The sequence below is a fragment of the Rhamphochromis sp. 'chilingali' genome (genome assembly GCF_963969265.1).
Source record: "Rhamphochromis sp. 'chilingali' genome assembly, chromosome: 2".
NCBI classification, from domain to species: Eukaryota; Metazoa; Chordata; class Actinopteri; order Cichliformes; family Cichlidae; genus Rhamphochromis; species Rhamphochromis sp. 'chilingali'.
This window is the reverse complement of record NC_137930.1, coordinates 23,656,459-23,674,826: the sequence shown is the minus strand read 5'-3', so window position 1 is coordinate 23,674,826 and position 18,368 is coordinate 23,656,459. Positions and strand designations below refer to the sequence as shown.

The following is an 18,368-nucleotide window of genomic DNA, read 5'->3' as shown; positions in this document are numbered from 1 at the left end:
TCAGTGGATCTGTTGATTTGCATTGTCCTTAGACTGGACTTCTTTTTACTAAACAAGTTTGATTCAACTTTCACTACATGTCATAAAAGCCATCAGTAGCAGACTGGCCCCGCAGCAGCACGCCGTCTGATCTGTTAGGAGGGGGTAACAGACTGAAACAGCGTTTCCGACGGGCCTTCCTCGCATGTTCGAATGGTCTGAATGCTGTTTTGAGGCCTTTTCACCCCAGAGGAAAAAAAAATCCTGGGGGAAACACTGGACTAAAATGTTTATGGAGCTATCACTTGCTGTGCTACAAAATGATGTGAGGAGGTGACCAATACGGACTGAAAGAACTCGTCAGATTTCACTTTCACCACGTTCTTTCCTCACTTGCATCTCTCGCACAGTGTCAGTATTTGTGTTGTCGTGTCATCCCCGTGTGCCCCGTCTGACTGCGATGCCTGAGGACAAAAATCAACTGCTAGTTGCCTTGACTTCAACATGGTACTGTCAGTGTTGGCTTCTTTAAAAAAAAAAAAGACGAAAAACTTCCTGTACCAACCATACCACTACTCGAATTTTGTGTCCAAGCCTCCTCGCCAATTTTGTACACAAACTTTCACTTGTAAATGTCGCCCCCCCCCCCCCCCCCCCCCCCTTTCTCCCCTCTACCCTTGGTGCAATTTTCGTTGCAATAAAAAACAAAGCAGTTGTGCTACTTGAAATACATTTTGTGTACGGCTTATTTGGTCATTTTGGCTGTGAAGTGAAAGAAATGATCTTTCAGAAACCATTTGACTTTTCTCTCCCACCTAAAATGGTTAGAGTATGATAACATCTAGGTAGAGCTTTTTCTTCTCACTGCAAAATTTCAGACAGTGTCTTGTGCTAACACGATACCTCCAGCACAAACTGGAACGGTGTGATGCTCTTCGCTTGTAGTAGACAGGATATTAAAAGTGCTCTTCTCATTTGCCACCACAGATTTTTTAAAAAAAAAAGGACACAGCAACAGGTTATGTATAATTTATTTTTTTCTGTCTAGAGTATTTTTTTCATTAAAATCAAAATGTCAACATTTTAAAATCATATACACGCAAGAGAACGCATTTAAATGTTAGCACAGCTCCTTAAAAATTTATACATATGTACGTTTCTTTTTGTACTTAGACAAAAGCAGGAAGTGGTCACTCAAACTGCAGAACAGGTGGGGGACACAGGAAAAAAAAAAATAAAATAAAAGGAAGACCCGGCCGGCCCACTTCCCACGATAACAAAGCAATCCCCCACTCCCCAAAAGAGTTAAGACAGCGATGCAGCCCCTCCCATACAGAGGAGCGACGAAGGGGTGGAAAAAGAAAACAGAATATAAACAGAGTGCCCCACTCTCTGCTCCGTTACAGATATAAGAATCAAGGCAGACATAAATAGTTTGCGCATCATCTCAATCCGCTTCCTCACCCCTCAACCACTCGGCAGGTTCAGTAGTGTGCAGACGGGGTGATGGGGGAGGGTGTCTAGTTATCTGTCCTTTACATACATTTATTAATAGAAACTATGTTACAGAATTTTTCCCAAGCATGAATTACAGGCAACCCACTAGCACACCAACTGTACAGAAATTGGCAGAGCGACCAAATAAATTTCTAAATTCAAAGTACAGTAGCGAGGTCATCACCAGTAGTTAAGAAGCAATATATACAGCTGTCCAATCGGGGAAACACTATGGTACAAATATTCGTACTTGAAAAAGGAGACAGATTTTTTTTCTTTTGTCATGTTTCGGGGGGCACACTGCTTGGTGTCGCTTTATAGGAGGCAGAAGAAATGGGCTCTTTAGTGCGGCTTTGTTGATTATACAGGAGGGACGAGTATATTTTTCCACTTAAACAGTCGGGACTTTGCTCCTAATACTTGGCCATTTAAGATACTGTGACCGTGCCGACTACCTCAAGTACTTCAGTTATTTGTTTCAGTAAAATGTGACAATGAATCTAAAAGAGCTGATTTATTGAATCGAATTGAATTCAGAGAGCAGTGTGAAGAGCAAGTGCAGCAAAACAAAGATTCCAGAGTAATAACATTAATAATAAGGCAACAAACAATGACAAAGAAAATGCTGGTAAAGACAATCTTGTTATACGTGACGTGAGGGAGAGTTTGGGTGTGAAATGGGAGATAAAGAAGAAGAGCTGGTGCAAAATAAAAAAAATCTTTGTGTGACAAAAACAAACAAAAAAGTCACAGGGTGGCTGTTGTTGTTAAAGTGTCATTTTAGCTCAGTCTATACAAACACAGACAAGCTGGAAAACACCCAATATTCCATGTAATAACTCAGTGGAGAGGCCCGGGGAATAATCCACAAAGAATTTCTGGGTAATTCCTAGTTTTCTAGACCCCCCCCCCTCCTTCTTTCTGAGAATATCAGCATTGCCACATCTGGCAAAGGACTGTGCCAAAGCAGAGAAAGCAGAATTTAAAAGACACAGGCAGGTTTGAATCGAGACCGCTGGAAAAAGCTCCCTCAACTACACATTCCTGGACACGTGCTTAAGAGCGTCTACCCGTGTGGCTGCTTGATACATGACTTCATCACCATTGCGTTCTGCTCCCAAGCAAATAAGCACGAGTGAGATATCACATTTGCGTGTGCTGATAAAATACAGGAAATGTAACCCATGCAGGGGAGGCGGACTCTGGGAATATAATTTAGTTCCAACTGATTGGTGGTGGATGAAACTTAACGCAGTGTTTACATTTCGCATATAGCTATAAAATCCAACATAAAAAAAAACAGTCTTGCTTTATCATTATCGTATGAACATTACATCTATCTAAAGTGTCAGTGACCTGTGTAATGTGTGGTGGATTCTATGATACTATGATGGAGGGAACTAGGCTGAATGGTGTGAGAGCTTTGTGGGGGGGTGGAAGAAGAAGCGTTATCGGATGACAATACACTGATCGAGATTAAAGAGGAGGAGGAAGAGGAGGAGGAGAAGGGGGAGATGTAGTCCACAAAGCCCAGCTCAGCCTGGCCCAAGTCGATATTCACCCCCCTCTGTTCCTTCCCTCCGCAGCCCTGCTCTCACGCAGCACCTGGTGCAGTGGGATGGGGTGTGAATGCACGGAGGTGGTGGATGGAATGGAGGGGATTGGCAGGACAGGAAAGGGGGTGGGACAGACAGACAGTGGGAGAAATGGGGCAAAGGGGCTTTTTGCTTGGTCATTAGCAGCCGCAGCCTTCCCTCTGGGGCTGTGGTTCGTTTGTTATCCGGCCGCCCTGAGGGGCCGAGGGCTTATGCTGAACCCCCGACTCGGCAGCATTCAGGTCCAGGCTGCCATCTTGGATATTCTGGTAGATCTTCTTAGCAGCTTCCAGGAAGGCGTCCTCAACGTTTTCACCTCTGAACAGACAGGGCATACACACAAATGTGAGCTACACAGAAGACGGCTGATCGGATCTTGTTCTGCAGGAACTGGAAAGCTGAAGTTGTGCAGACTTACGTTTTTGCGCTGGCTTCCAAGAACAACAAACCTGTTCAACATAAAACAGACACAATGACTGAGTCACTAAAACACAGCGCCAAGTGTGCATACCTCAAATACCAAGTCATCATTCACCCCCTCTTTTAATTAATATTGCTCCATTTCTCCTAGAATTTACTGTCCCACCAAAGTAAACTGAAAGATGTTAATCTTGGCTTTGCCCCCCCCCCCCCCCTTTTTTTTTTTTTTTTTTTTAAATAGAGTTCAAATCAAAACCATCTTAGAGACAGATCACAGAAAACTCATTTTAGTGTCAATATTTGTGGACATTTTGTTAAGAATCCCGTGAATATTATCCTGTTGAAAGTTATTCTTAGACAGATGTAAATGGCTAAAATTGCCTCCCACTGAAACCTTTTTCCACCTTAACCTCCCAGCATGCACCGGTTGACGTCTCGCTCACCGTTCTCCTCGGCAAACTGCTTCGCTTCCTCATACGTAACATCCCTCTGGGCCTCCAAGTCGGCTTTATTTCCTATGAGAATGATCACCTAATGATAAACACAAGGGAAGAGAGTGTGAGACGATCCCCTGGACACTTTGTCTGGGAGAAATTTGCTGTCTAATCCTTTGAGAGATAATAAAGCCAAGGGCAATCCAGGAAGACTCCACTACGTTGCTGAGCTAATTTTAAGATATTGATTGAGAGAACGTGTGCTCAACAGGATCCTTAGCAACTGCGATGTAATTAGAGATTTACTGAACTTCTTTCTAAAAGAGTGACAAAATGACTAAACCAAAACTGCTGTACACCACCTTTTACATGCCAATTTCTTTTGCTTTTACTGCAGAATTGTTCAGCACTAGGGCTAATACCGGCAATATTAGGCAATGATAAGAAAATGAAATATCGCGATAGAATATGGCTAAAATGCGCATGCGCAGTGCCTTTGTTTTCATACACACGTGGGAGGGAAAAGCGGATCGTTGAATGAAACAGCTGAACCACAATTGGTTTTTAAAAATGCTGCAACTTCAGTGGTTATGAACTAGTTTGGGTTTCGTCCGTCAGATACACACCAAAGCACAATTTTTGGTGGAGCATGCTAGCGGGCCGTCGTTATTACCGTGTTTTTCGGAAAACAAGGCACACTTAAAACCAATCCTTTGATTTTCTGAAAAATCAGCAGTGCCCCTTATAATCCGGTGCACCTTATGTATGAATTCTGGTTGTGCTTACTGACCTCGAACCAATTTTATGTGGTACACGGCGCTCAACAATCTGTCAAAAAATGTTTTAGTACGACTTTCGTAAGCTACTAAGCCGCACCGCTTGATGGATTGTCGGAGCATTAAGGCTATCGTAGGCAGGAGCCTCGCCGAGTGATACGTACGGTGCTTCAACATAATATTACCGTACTGTGTGTGTATAACTTTAAGTGAAAATACATTATTAGTGCAAAAAAAACCCCATCAAAGTTGTGGAGTTGTAAAGTATTTTGTCTCGCGTCAATTATATCGTCTAAAACCAAGGCAGGCAGATGTTGGGAGTTGGGGCAGATGCTGTGACAACACCAACAGTGCCACCACTTTGTGCTAAAGTATTTAAAATTGGCAAACAGCAGTTCTATTTCACAGCTCAGCGTAGTTTTGGCTTTTGCTTTTGGAAGATGTACAGTCATCACTGCCCACAGTGCTATGTGCACTGAACACTCATTTGTGATTTGACGCTCTCCTCTCTGGTATGCATGCAAACAAGATCAGAAACCACCTGTCAGTGGAGTCAGATCTGCCCGTTTCACAACATTAACACAAGTTTAGAAGAATCCTCATCTTTACAGCTCAGATGAAACACATTTAACCTATTAGACTGATCAAAATTATTCTAATCTGTTATAAATATATTAAGGATAGCTGTATATACTGTTTAGGGACATGAAAACAAATTTGATTTCTTTCCCTCAACCTGAGGCACATTCTGTTTCATAGTAAAGGCCTCAGGTTTATCTCCAGTCTTTTTAGTGTTTAGAAGTGGGGTCACTTCCCAGGATACATCACCATGGTAACTTATGCTGAAGTTTATATTAGATAAGAGATCAACTTGTACAGAAATCAGCACCTGCTCACCAATCAGTCCTCTGAAAAAAAAATACATTATAATTCCTAGAAGATCCGGTGGATCTTTGTAAGAAAGTGAGTTTTTGGGTTGTTTTTTTCTTAGGGACCGTCTAAAGATTTTGTCTCTTTGTGACAAGCATCAAAATAAATAAAAAAATAATAAAAAAATGGATGGCTGCAAGCAATGTTACACATGCAAGAAACTCTTAATTTATTTTTTTTAAACATGTATTAGTATAGCAATATCACCCCTAACCCTTCAACTTGTTGATTGCATATAAAATTAATTATGAATAATAATTATTATTGATTTATAGGATTTTTATTTCTTCTTTACTTGCCATCTTCTTTCACACTGGCTCTAAAAGAGCCTAGTCACACTGAATTTAATTATAAATACTGTCAGATGTTCCGATGAGTTAAAGATGGGGGATTACTCAAACGTATGTAACTAAAACATTTTGGGGGGCAATTTCCATGCTGGCTTTAAATAAGTTATGTAGCACACTGTCACTAACTGCAGTGCTGTATGGCACTTTAATACTCCTATTCATACTGTATTCTTTCACACACTGGCTGCAGAAGCTCTGCTCAGAACATTGAGCATCATGTGTTTAACTTCTTCAGATTTATCTAACATTACAGTTTGCTCTCTGTTAGTAAAATAATTCAGCTATGATACCAGTAAACCTCTGTGTTTGTGACTGATCACATGCTGCCAACACTGCCTCTATGTTTGTGTTCACAACTAAACTAGGTAAAAGTCTATGTTGACTTTAAGTTGATAACCACCTTTGTGTAAATGTTTAGCAGGATTAATAATATTGGTGTAGCTTGATGGATTCACTTCATAGTAAAAGTCCCAGATTTAACAACTTCAAAGTGTTCAGATTCTGTTAAAGTGGACTGTGCCAGAAAGAAACCAAAAACTTAATACTGTTCATATTAGCTTAGTAAAGTTTACTTGTACTCGTCATTAAAATGAGCAGTGGATAACACAGCTCCATACAAAGCCTGTGTATAGTTGTGACTGGATATACAGAAACATCCCTTTTTGCTTTCTGCCATCTAAAATGTGAACAGGAAGTGTCATGTTGCACAAACACACTTCCCTGATGGAACACAGACCTCTGAGAGTGAGAGCAGGAAGGTTTAGAGCTAATCATATTTACCAAGAAAAACCTATTTAAGAAATGGACAGGGCTGAGTGGCTCCAAAAAGACTAACAGGGGGGTGACAAAGGGATAAACAGCATAGCGACAACTTAAAGCAATTAAAAGAAGAGAAATCAATGCAGAAAGAGAGTGCAGAGACGAGCCTGTGGAGACACGTGTGCAGCTTAAGACAATCATTAATTTCAGTGCGTGTACTCACAGTATTGGGGTTGGTGAGGTTTCTGGCATCAGTCAGCCAGCTGCTGAGATGGTTGTACGTGCTTCTCCTGTTTGACATCAGAGGGACAGAGGTTACTATGACGACAAGCAAAGACATAACATCCTGCCATCTCTGAGGATGGATTTGAAAAGAGGCAGCAGCTGCCATATAATACAGGCAACAATAACCATGGAGGAAATCATCTGGGAGTTATGGATACATCTGGAAGTGATACTGCTTTCTCCAGATCATAAGTATAAACTTTATTTATATCAACAGCTTCCTGTGCCTGACGATGCAGCTACCAACTCCAATGCCACATTATCCAAGTTACAGCCTCATTTCCATTTTCCAATAAATGAACCAGTCCTCAAAATTTTATTTTGAGCCATCAAGTTAACAAATTCAGACGCTCTGAAGTCTGCTCACAAGATTTCAGGCAGGTTACGAGACAGACAATTCTGCATTGGTTTCTTGACCTCCAGAGACCCGAGCTCTTGTTCCTGGTACATTTTTAATTTCTCCTAGATAGTGGTTAACACATTTGTCTTGCATGCAAAAGATTTGGGCACAAATGTAGCCCAGCGGTGACAAGCTACTCCATGTGGATAAATAGGTGGGTTGCATCAGAAAGGGCATCCGGCGTAAATTTAGATATCTGTGCCAAATCAAATATGTGAATCCATCCACTAGTGGTGAGCCTTTGGGAAATAAGTGAGCAGCTCAGGGTAACTCAGTCAAAGTAACTCTTTTTGGCTGTGATTAGTTGGACTGATAAGTATATAAACTAAACTTTGCCTTCAAAAGGGAAGTGATCACTTTGTTACAGAGTAATTACAAAGAAAAACATGTCTTCATATGGTAAATGGACTGGTTCTGATATAGCAGTTTTTGACTGAGCACTCAGAGCACATTATACAACGCTCCTAATTCACCCATTTACACCTATTCATGTAATAATGAATGCATCCATCTAACCTGGATATTGCACACCAAAGGATATTTGCCTTGCAGCAGTGATCGAACCACCAACCTTCAGATTAGCAGATGACCTGCTCTACCTCCTGAGCTAGAGCCACCCCATGTAGGGACAATGAGTTTATTCAACAGCATAACACAGTGAACTGAACAGTGCTTAAAGTACTGAGCAGAAAAAAGGGGAAAGTGCAGGAAAGCTCAAATATAATGAGTCCCTATGAACACACAGGGTCTCTGGAGGTTAAAAGAAATAATTTGAATGTTACTTATCCAACACAACCTACTGTCTACACTGGTGTGGCCCATGTTAATAACAAATGTATACATAAAAACAGAAGAATGCAAATGAAAGCCACATCTTTTCATTAAAGGATATGGTTATAGTTAGGTGTATAGTCACAGAAACCATAGATGACAAAGAAAACACTGCGTTGGCACTCATTTAGCCCTAGAGGCCATACTGGAGGTGGTTGCAGTTTGGACAGACATTCCACATGTTCAGCTGTGTTTGCTTGGCATACCACTGATACCATCTAACAGTTTGGGTAAGAAGGTCAGTCGCATGCAGTAACACAAACTATTTGTATTTGTTCAGGAGTAGGTGTGCTGGGCTGAACGGTGCGGTTATCAAATGTTCATGCTTTCCTTTAACTTCCTCTTTCTGCACAATGCACTATATGGCTATTGTGTACACTAGGGCTGCACGATTTTGCATAAAATGAGAATCACGATTTTTTTGCTTAGAATTGAGATCACGATTCTCTCACGCTTTTCTTTTCCAGTATAAATATTTATTGCGCTTATTAACTGCACATCAACTTCGTAACAGTTGAGACTGAACATAAAAACAATAAATAAACATAAAAACAACAAATGTCTCACATTTTGTTGTTGCCGCAAAATGTACTGCTTGAAATTCCGTCTCCACCGTTGCTCGACGCTGCGTGTATAGAGCAGGTAGTGCAACAATAGAAAAATAGTTGCGGGATGGCACTGTGTAGCGTTTGTTTAGGGTGTTGATGATTTTCCTAAATCCCTCGTTTTGCACAGTGTTGATGGGAGCCATATCTTTGGTCAGGTGATAAGTGATAGCCTCCGTAATTTCTTTGTGCCTGCGGGAGTTCGACGTGTATAGGGAAGCGCTGTATAAGGATCCCGTTGTTGATGTTTGGGTGGTTGACCGGGACGGATTTTCTCCTGTCACTTTCTTGTCATCCCTGACGTGCTCTCCGTTGTTTTTTCCCTGCCAATTTTAGCAGCCAGCTCCTGTATTACGTGGTATAAGGCTCCGCTCTTGTCATTTGTTGAGCAGGAAGAGTGAGCGCTTGTTTTCATGCAGATTACGTCCCGGATCAAAATGCGGTACAATCGTCGTCGTCTCTCGTTTTTTTTTTTTTTTTAAATCGTTGTCATTTGGAAATGAGATCGCACATAAGTATGAATTGAGATCGCGATTTTCTAATGATTAATCGTGCAGCTCTAGTGTACACTGTCAAAGTTTCTGTGTTAAGCGGTGACCATGACTGCATCAATACATAACAAGCACGCTCTACCTGGTGATGTCGTAGACCATAAGCGCCCCTGCGGCCCCGCGGTAGTAGGAGCGGGTGACGGCCCTGAAGCGCTCTTGTCCTGCTGTGTCCCAGATCTGGAGCTTGATCTTCTGCCCACTTACTTCGATTATCCTCGTACCAAACTCCACGCCAATAGTATGAGGGCAGTCAGCCATGACTGGGGAGAATAAGTATGTCAATGAATTCTACTGTTGAAATACAAAAACATTAGTAAGGGCAAGTCTTTCTTCTGTCATCCGTTTTGTGAACTTTAACAAAACACGTGCCTAGTTTGAACTTAAAATTACGTAGTAACAAACATTATTCAATATGTATAGGTCACACATAGCCAACTTGTTCCTACTGTACGGCAGCAGCAGTTGCATCAATAATTAATCGCAGTCTTTAAAGTCATCACTTTGTCTAAACTGCAAACACTCTTGATGTATCAATTTGTTTGAAACTGCCACTGAAACCCTCTTCTACATCACTCCAGTGTGTGTATGCATGTGTGCACTGGTGTATGGGTGCAGGCAGGATGCGATTGTGGACAAGTGAATGAGTAACACAGCATCTGGCTTGTTAATAGTAGCACTAAACAACTGAGCTGAATGGTAATGGGAGGCTGCAGCTGGCTCATACACAGAAGAAGAGACTCTCACTGTTGAGCTCACACTCCACATCTATGCTGCTGACTTCCGCTGGTGTATAAAAGAAATCCAAAGAGATTTAGCCACTCCAGTTAAACCTGGCAAATCTCACATGCACTGGGGCACACGCAGAGATGAAAAGGAGTCAAAAGAAGAAAAAAAAAAAAAAAGCAGGGCAGCACTTACATTTCTTTTCTGTGAACTGGTGAAGCAAACATGACTTCCCTACCCCCATGTCCCCTGTGGAGAGAAACTCAGGTCAACCAAGGAAATAACAGAAGAACAACAGTTCTCTATTCAAGCCTGAAGTGTTGCCCCCATGCATGATGCAGCAGACCCTCAGTGACAGTCAGCAACTACACTTAAAATTTCATGTGGACTTAATGAGAGAGACAGACGGGGATAGATGCACTTGAGTGTATGTGGTCCTGCAGATTTTGACAATAAATGTTTTTTATTGTCGAAAAACAATTTTCTCACTAATGGTACATCTATATTATGCTTTGATTAAGTCTGAAGTACTTTTGCACTTCAAAATACCCCCAATAAATTTGCTGTGAACAATATCATACACCTAAGTCATATAAAACTTACTAAAAATACTTCTTAATTTCCAGCTGCGCGTCATGTAGCTGGAGTTGAGTGTTTTAACCGATGCATGAAACTATACATTTTTAGACATAAGTTGTAACAGCCGCCGTTTTCTTTGTGAGTATTTATTACACAGCGTGTAAGCCTGTTCTAACGTTTGCGTCTAAGGTTTATTTTTTAGCACCTGACGGCTCTTTTTTTACTTCTCATCCGTAAATAATCTGCTCTTTCACGTGATTCAGTTTATTTTGAAAAGTCTCAACAGGATCTTGAGCTTTATTGTGAAAGGTGTATGTGGAACATAAACAAGCGGACACGCAATGCTGTTACCGTCGTTATTGCTAACCACAACGCATAAAAACAGGCGCTTGTCCATCCGTAGTGTGGTTATATAAAATACAAGAGAAAGAGAGAACTTTAAGAAATTAATATAGCCACTACAGTGACCATCAAAACGATGAAAAATATTGACGTAAACAGTTTATTTTGCGACACCACAAAACAAATGATAGCGTAAAATGAAACGATAGATGTTTTTATATCGTCATCCGATATATATCGTTATATCGAACAGCCCTATGCCAGAACACCCCCTTGTTAGAAGTACTCAGTTATGTTACCTTCAAAAATGGACTAATATGACATACGCTGGACCCACTCAAAGCCACCATGTAATGGAAGTACAATAAATGTGCAGTTTGTGAGAAGTGCCATCAATATTAGTCACTAGAGAGCCTCCAAACTGCTGGCAATTGGTACTGATCACTTACCGATAATGATGTATTTGAAAATGTAGGAGTAGTTGTACGGTGCGGTGGCCATTGTGGCTCTGAAAGAGGAAAAACAGAAGAACAGTTTAGCCACTTAAACCTTTAACAGAGAAAAGCAACTTTTCCTTAAGAGGGGTCAATACATGTAGATTATAATCATTTGACTTTTACAGTCAGTTTCCCTGAACACTTCCACTAATCTTCCACTCAGATCAGCAAGAGGTTTACTAATCTGGTAAGGTTTTGACTCCATATAAATAAACTGCACATGATGCAATGAATAAGAAAAGACAAAGACAATTAAGCATGGACAGCTCTTTCTCACACCTTCTGCACTTTATGCAAAAACAACACGATGTGTGGATATAAATAAAACAACAAGTCCTGTAGTAACAGTAATGGAGCCGCTTACTGTTTAATGACTGTGTTACAGGTGTGATTACTGATCTCCAGTAAAAGCTGTACAAATTCCAGCGAGTAGTTACAGGATTAGCATAGTCCTGAAGTGAAGGTTCAGACAGCTGAGAAGGCTGATTACATTCATGACCAAAAGGACTAACTACACAAAAGCTTCAAGAACACAAATAAATTTAACTCATCAGCAATTGAACATGGATTTTTTTTCAATGTTGTTTTTTGTTTCTAATATGAAGGGAAAAACCTGCCAAACACAATTTTGGCACCAAGCATAAAAGTAAATTTACCAGAACTGTGATTTACATTAAATTGGTTTAGGTTCATTCAAAATACTTTAAATAATAAATGCTATAAATAATGCTTTGAATAAATTGTGTTTATCAAATGGACAAACATAACATGAAAATCCCTATACTTTAATTGTACATAAAGCAACCAGAGGGTACATTTCCATGCATGAACTATCCAACAATACTTTTTACTAGATGGAGGGATATTAAACTAGCAGGTGATATGATTCAAATACTTTGCAAAAGTCTTGTACCACTGCTCATTTCCTTTATATTAACTTTTCAAGGAAGTTTCCAGTGTTATTTATTTTATTTTTTTTAAGTAGTGTTAAGCAGTAGTTCTGCAGGCTTTCTGAAGGTCTTTTAAAGTTTTTCTTTGGACACTTGCTGCCGAGGCCTGGTCATGTTTGAGGCTTCATTATAGCCAGTGGTGCTGGTGATCTTGCCCAAATTGACAGAATTATGAATGCAGAAAAGTACTGTCACATTTAAAAAATAAATAAATAAATAAATAAATAATACGGTCTGCGCCAGTCTACAACACCCTTACTACAGAAAATCACAAATATACTTCAGAGTACTCATATCTACGACAACCTTTGAAGGGTGAGACCAGAGAGGTGATGGATCTTTTTTAACAGTGTTAGAGCTTTTCAGTTATTAGAAAGACTTTCAAGAAGGAATCCCATTACCTTCCTGTCTCAATCTCACTTCTGAGAAGGCTCTTTCAGACTTTCACTCCTTTCCATTAATCTGACAACATCACACACGCACACACCTCTTAGCAGAAATGATGCAGAGAACTAAAGGTGTGGTCGTTTGATTCCACAGTTGCTGCTGACAGTGCTCATTTCCAACAGCGCAAAAGACCTGCTGCATGGGAGGCATAGCACTGAAGCAACTGCGGATGCTTCAGTGTTCACAATCAAACCAGAATTACAACAATTATATTACAACTAGGTCCATTAATAGGCATTGTTAGGATCTATAAATACCAAATACTGATAACAGTAATTACCGCTTATCAACACTACTCACCATATTGTGGTAAAATAAAGAAATACCAGCAGCTGGCTTACCAGTGATTTTTAAAATCTTAATTACTAGTAAGTAAAGTAGTAAGAAGGTATGAGGGTGTCAGTCTGTAATTATTATTTTTTTTAAACAATCAATTTTGGTATAAAATTCCTTTAACACTAAGGCTAGGCAAGAAAAGAGAAAAAAACCAACAACCTTGCCACGCTATTTTTTTTTTCTTTTCACCAGATTATATTCATGATTATTGATATCAACCACAATATAAATGAAATCACTGTTTTTCAAGCTTAATTTTAATTAATTTAGATGTAAACACTTTTTTTGTCAAAACTTCAACAAATTCACTGTAGAATGTTATACGGGTGTCTGTGTTTATGAATAATATTAAACAAACAAAAAAGGCACGAGAGTATAGTACTGCCTCTGAGGGGCAGCAAGACTCGTACATGGATCAGATGTGCGACTTGACCACAAATGTGATGTGGTCACCAAGCTGTGTCTCTACGCTCTGTGTGTGGTTGGCAAAGCGAGAACTGTTTATGCCCAGGGAGTTGGTGACAAGGGTCAATTACTTGAATCAGTTGGTTACATCTGAAAATTTCAACTGTGCTTACTGGCATCATGACTTTTACAACACAGGTTGGTTGTTGCATCAGTGATGTCTGTGTTACTCTGTATTTTGTCGTAAGGCGTGGTATAGGAGAAAGTTCTGGGACTGTCGTCTTGTGCTGTGCAGGTAAATGGTCAACTGTGCACGTGGCAAAACGATACTTGCCTTTGTAAAAACATGTTTTTGACACATTTTCCAGTGTATGCTACTTTTCTTTCTTGTCAAACTTTAAAAAGCCAAAAATAAATAGCCAACCTCCACACCACTGAACTCTTTGGACCCTCAAATATACATCCTATCCTATATCATATCCTCATCTTTTGGGCCTTGGGCCAAGTCTGTCAGGTTGTTATGTTCTATAACGCTATTACTCAAGTTTGAACATTTTGTGTTGTCATTTTGTCTCATCTCATTTACAAACCTAATGTACTGTTGTGTACTTCTCATATGCTATTTGCATGAACCTAACGTGATGCGGCTGTTCCAACCACACAACTGGCTCAGCGCAGTGATATTCTCATTCTCACCTTTCGTGTTATCTGTCAAAACATGGATGGAATGAATTCTATACTGATCTCGTATTTCTATGAAGGAAAATTATTTTGTGATAGTTACCTTAATTACTGCTGCACAGTATTAAATCGAGATGCTGCTGTACACGATTGACTGCTGTAGGAGTAGTAAATAATTCAGACTTAATCAAAAGAATAATCATTCAGCAGACAAATGATTTCTCTGTAACTTGCAAAGATAATCTGCCTTAAACCAGTGTCATTCTCACATGAAGTTCAAAGGAAACTATACTGCAGTCAGAGCAGTTCCTAGAAACCGAAATCACAGTGCCCGAGCACAACACAATGCTGGTTTTACGCACGTACTTCTACATCTGCAGATTGGTCAGCTTAATTTAAACTCAATCGTTAGAAATGCATGTAGCAAGAGAAAAAGTGGAAATAGAAAAAGCAAATAAATGGAAAAATACAGACAGCAAAAGAAGAAAAAAGTGCAAGAAACAGAATAAAAAAAATTGAGTACATGGTTGAAATAAAGACATAAGACGCTGCAGGCTACTTAACTGAGGTTGAATCAGATAAAGATATCAATTAAACTTTAGCTTTTATAACAGTAAAAACAATGTTGGGTCACAAACCCTCATGTTTACACATACTCATATTGACTCGAGCTTTGACTGAGGAAAAAAACTAGAAATGTGACAACTGAAAACAAGACAGAAATATAGGTGTACAAAGACAAATTAAAACTAGACAGCTAACAATGTAGTAGTTGTATTTTTCTTAATTAATAAGAGCAAAAGTTCCTGAGTGTTATATTTTCAAGAGATGTAAACAACTCTTAGCGCTAGCAGTGCCTTTGTGACTGTGTTTCTGTGGGTGGTCCAAGAAAAGATTTGGCACAGTCTTCTGCAACTTGACCTGTGCTTTAGTGTTTAATCACACCACCAACAAGCAGCTAACTACAACAAAAAAAATAATATATATAAAAAAAATGTATGCATAAACTTCCTATTTATAAATGCCCGTATTCTATCCAGGTACCAGACTTGGGGTTGCTCCATAGAAGTAATAAATTACACAGTACCTTTTCATTCGCTCACTATTCACATAAGTGAAGAACCTTTGTAATGAAATTAACAATATAACTGTAACTGTAAAGTGATTACTGAATTTAGTACAATAACACATTATGTTACTACATTACCAAAAACGTAATCTGTAATCACTGGTGGATACCTACATTATTTCTACATTGTGGTGCATTATCAAGTCTGAAATCATCGTGAAAAATCACAAACACAGTAGACACAATGTATGTTTACATTTCATTAATCCCTACAGTGTGATTCATGTGGGTAAAGACAAAACATAACATTGCACTTATGCTCCACACCATGATTTAGTATAGGACCTTGAAGCTGTCACACCTCACTACCATCCTTTTAACTCCCAACATATTGTTTCACACACTCTTTTTCTAGGCTCTCTGCTGTCACATGACCCTCATGTGGTCTCTCTAGCTCCAAAGTGATGGCCTGTTGATTTTGCACAATCCCCAGAAAGAGCAAAAGTAAAATGTGACTTGGCTGTGACATTCGACTTCATTTTACACCCTTTTTTCCTCCCACCGCTACACATGGCATAGAAATAAACCCCATGAGTATCAGTCAAGGAGAAGGCGAGTCAAGACCATGTGACCAGACTGCAGCCTCAGCACTTCTCCTTTCCTGAAGCTTTCTCTAGAGAAACAGGGACACTGCCTTTCTTCCTCTCAACAGACATTCCTCATAGAGGCAAAGAGATGATGTGATTTCAGGAAATCATGACACATATAGTCACACTGTCTCCGTGATGTTCAGACCCACCACTCAAATCACGTGACTAAAAAGAACGTGATACCCCATAGCTATTATATACACTCTTGAAGGACGCTACCGCGATACAAAAATGAGTGACGTGTTTACATGCTTACAGTAAAACAAAAAACTAAATATTAAGTAACGCGGTAATAATTTAAGATAATGTCCACTAACACACAGTGCACTAACACCAGAAACAGAAATGATGCAGCACTTTAAATGTCGACGAAGGCAAAGCTATCCAAATTTCGACCATACAAAAGTTACCATCGTTAACTCAATGACCAATTTTATTTATTTATTTATTTATTTAAAATCGTGTATGCCTGCTCTTTGGAAAAAGGACACCCAAATAAGAAGCTAATACACTACCGGCTAAGGGATTAGCATTGCAGTACAGGGAAAAAAATCGCTTTGTTACAGTTATTCCTACACAAAAACAAGGAATTAGACGGGCCAGTCAAATCCATCGTCAAACCCGACTTGGATATCGGAGGTTGACCCTTCAATATGGAACCCTAACGAAATGCCTGTTTCTTACCGACGGCGACTAGCTTAACGTTAGCTTGACAACCGGCAAAAATGACAGCGTCGCTATGACTAAATCTCTGAGATTAGATTCCATGCGTGAAAAAAAGAGTGCTGCTACGAAGCGGAAATGGATATAAAACCTGATACTGACTTGAACAGACATTTAGATGGCAAATTCAGATAAATATACGGCCTTAAATTGGATGTTTTGACAAACAAGTTTGCGTTAGCTAGTCACTTGCTAGCTGACAGAGACGGATAACAACAAATCCCATAAATCAAAGCACATAAGCCACCTGCCCTCATCGCCACACAAACAGCTGATTTAAATGCATTATTGAGTAAAAACAGGTTCAGAAACGCAACCTGGCCTGAGCCCAATTTCATGAAAAATGCCTCAATACACTAAACTAACGAAAGCTAGCGACAGTTTTAGCAGGCTAGTTTGTCAGCTAATGGCAAACACGTAACGCGTTATCTTGTTATTTCAAGAAAACCAAGCCCTTTGTCGTAAACAGTAGCATTTTTTCCATAACCGTTTAATATGTGATGCCTCACAATATTGGACTTAGAACCCAACCTTGCATTAGTCATCTGTTAGCTACCATCGTTAGCTTTCCACCTAGCTGACTCCTGGAAAACACAAGAAAGCTTAACACTTCCAAGGGTTTCTTCGTTTAAATATCAGTTTCTCTACATTTATTACACATTACACGGGCGTCTATGAGTGCAATCAAATACCCCCCTTCTTCTGTCCTTACCAGATATTAAGTCTTTTGCGCTTTGAGCTGTTCACAGGAGGTATGCAGGTTATCCTGGCTCAAGTATGATCTGTCTATCCAAGATGGCTGCTCACGGCACAGGGTTTCCTCTGCTCTATACAATGGGCTTCTGGGACAAAGAGCCTCGTATGCGGCGATTTGCAACTTATGCACTGCCTCCTCGAAGGTAATCACCTTCACAGGTGTATTCTTGCAAAGGTTACTACTCTCGTAAACTGCTTAACAGGGAGCAATCGTCATGTCACACTATGAAATAATCACTTTGGTGAAATCATGAGCCACTATAAGAGGGAAAGTTCAAAATTTTAGCAAGCTTCATCTGCCACCTGAGAGGTTTAGGCTTGTGGAGTACGCTCAAATGCATCTGGTCAGCAGATGTTAAAAGAGTTACAACAGCACCATCAGCACACAGCAACACAAAACAATACTAGAACTCCATCGAGGGGCATCGCTAAGATCTTGAAACACTGTGGACTTAGCCCAACCATGAAATCATTTGATTTTCACTGGAAACAGTGGCTTAAATATATTCTTACAATATGATTACTATATATTTTATAGTAAAGTTAATATAAAATGTCAGACACTGTGCTTCACCCTTATAACAATTGGCAATGTTACCAGCGAATGGCCTCCAAAACCCTAAAACTGCACAACACAGGCCTTCACATCCTTTCACAGCAGAGTTTGCAAGCCTATCCAAATCTATCTATTTAGACATATAACACTGGCCTCAAAAATGTACCATAAGTAGGGGCTCTAAAAATACATAATTTTGATAGATGCACAAAAAATAGAAGAGTAAAATAAATTAAAAATTG

General features: G+C 39.8%; 1 protein-coding gene across 1 annotated transcript; it reads right to left on the bottom strand.

Annotated features, from left to right (window-relative positions):
- Positions 1-992: 992 nt before the first annotated feature.
- On the bottom strand, positions 993-17,666 carry rab14l (RAB14, member RAS oncogene family, like). The gene is made up of 8 exons (XM_080865871.1): positions 17,527-17,666; positions 11,506-11,564; positions 10,331-10,384; positions 9,495-9,672; positions 6,964-7,030; positions 3,935-4,022; positions 3,490-3,520; positions 993-3,389 (listed from the first exon to the last, which is right to left on the bottom strand). The coding sequence occupies exons 2-8, from the start codon at positions 11,555-11,557 to the stop codon at positions 3,212-3,214; spliced, it is 648 nt and encodes a 215-aa protein (XP_080721997.1). The 5' UTR covers positions 11,558-11,564; positions 17,527-17,666; the 3' UTR covers positions 993-3,211.
- Positions 17,667-18,368: the final 702 nt, after the last annotated feature.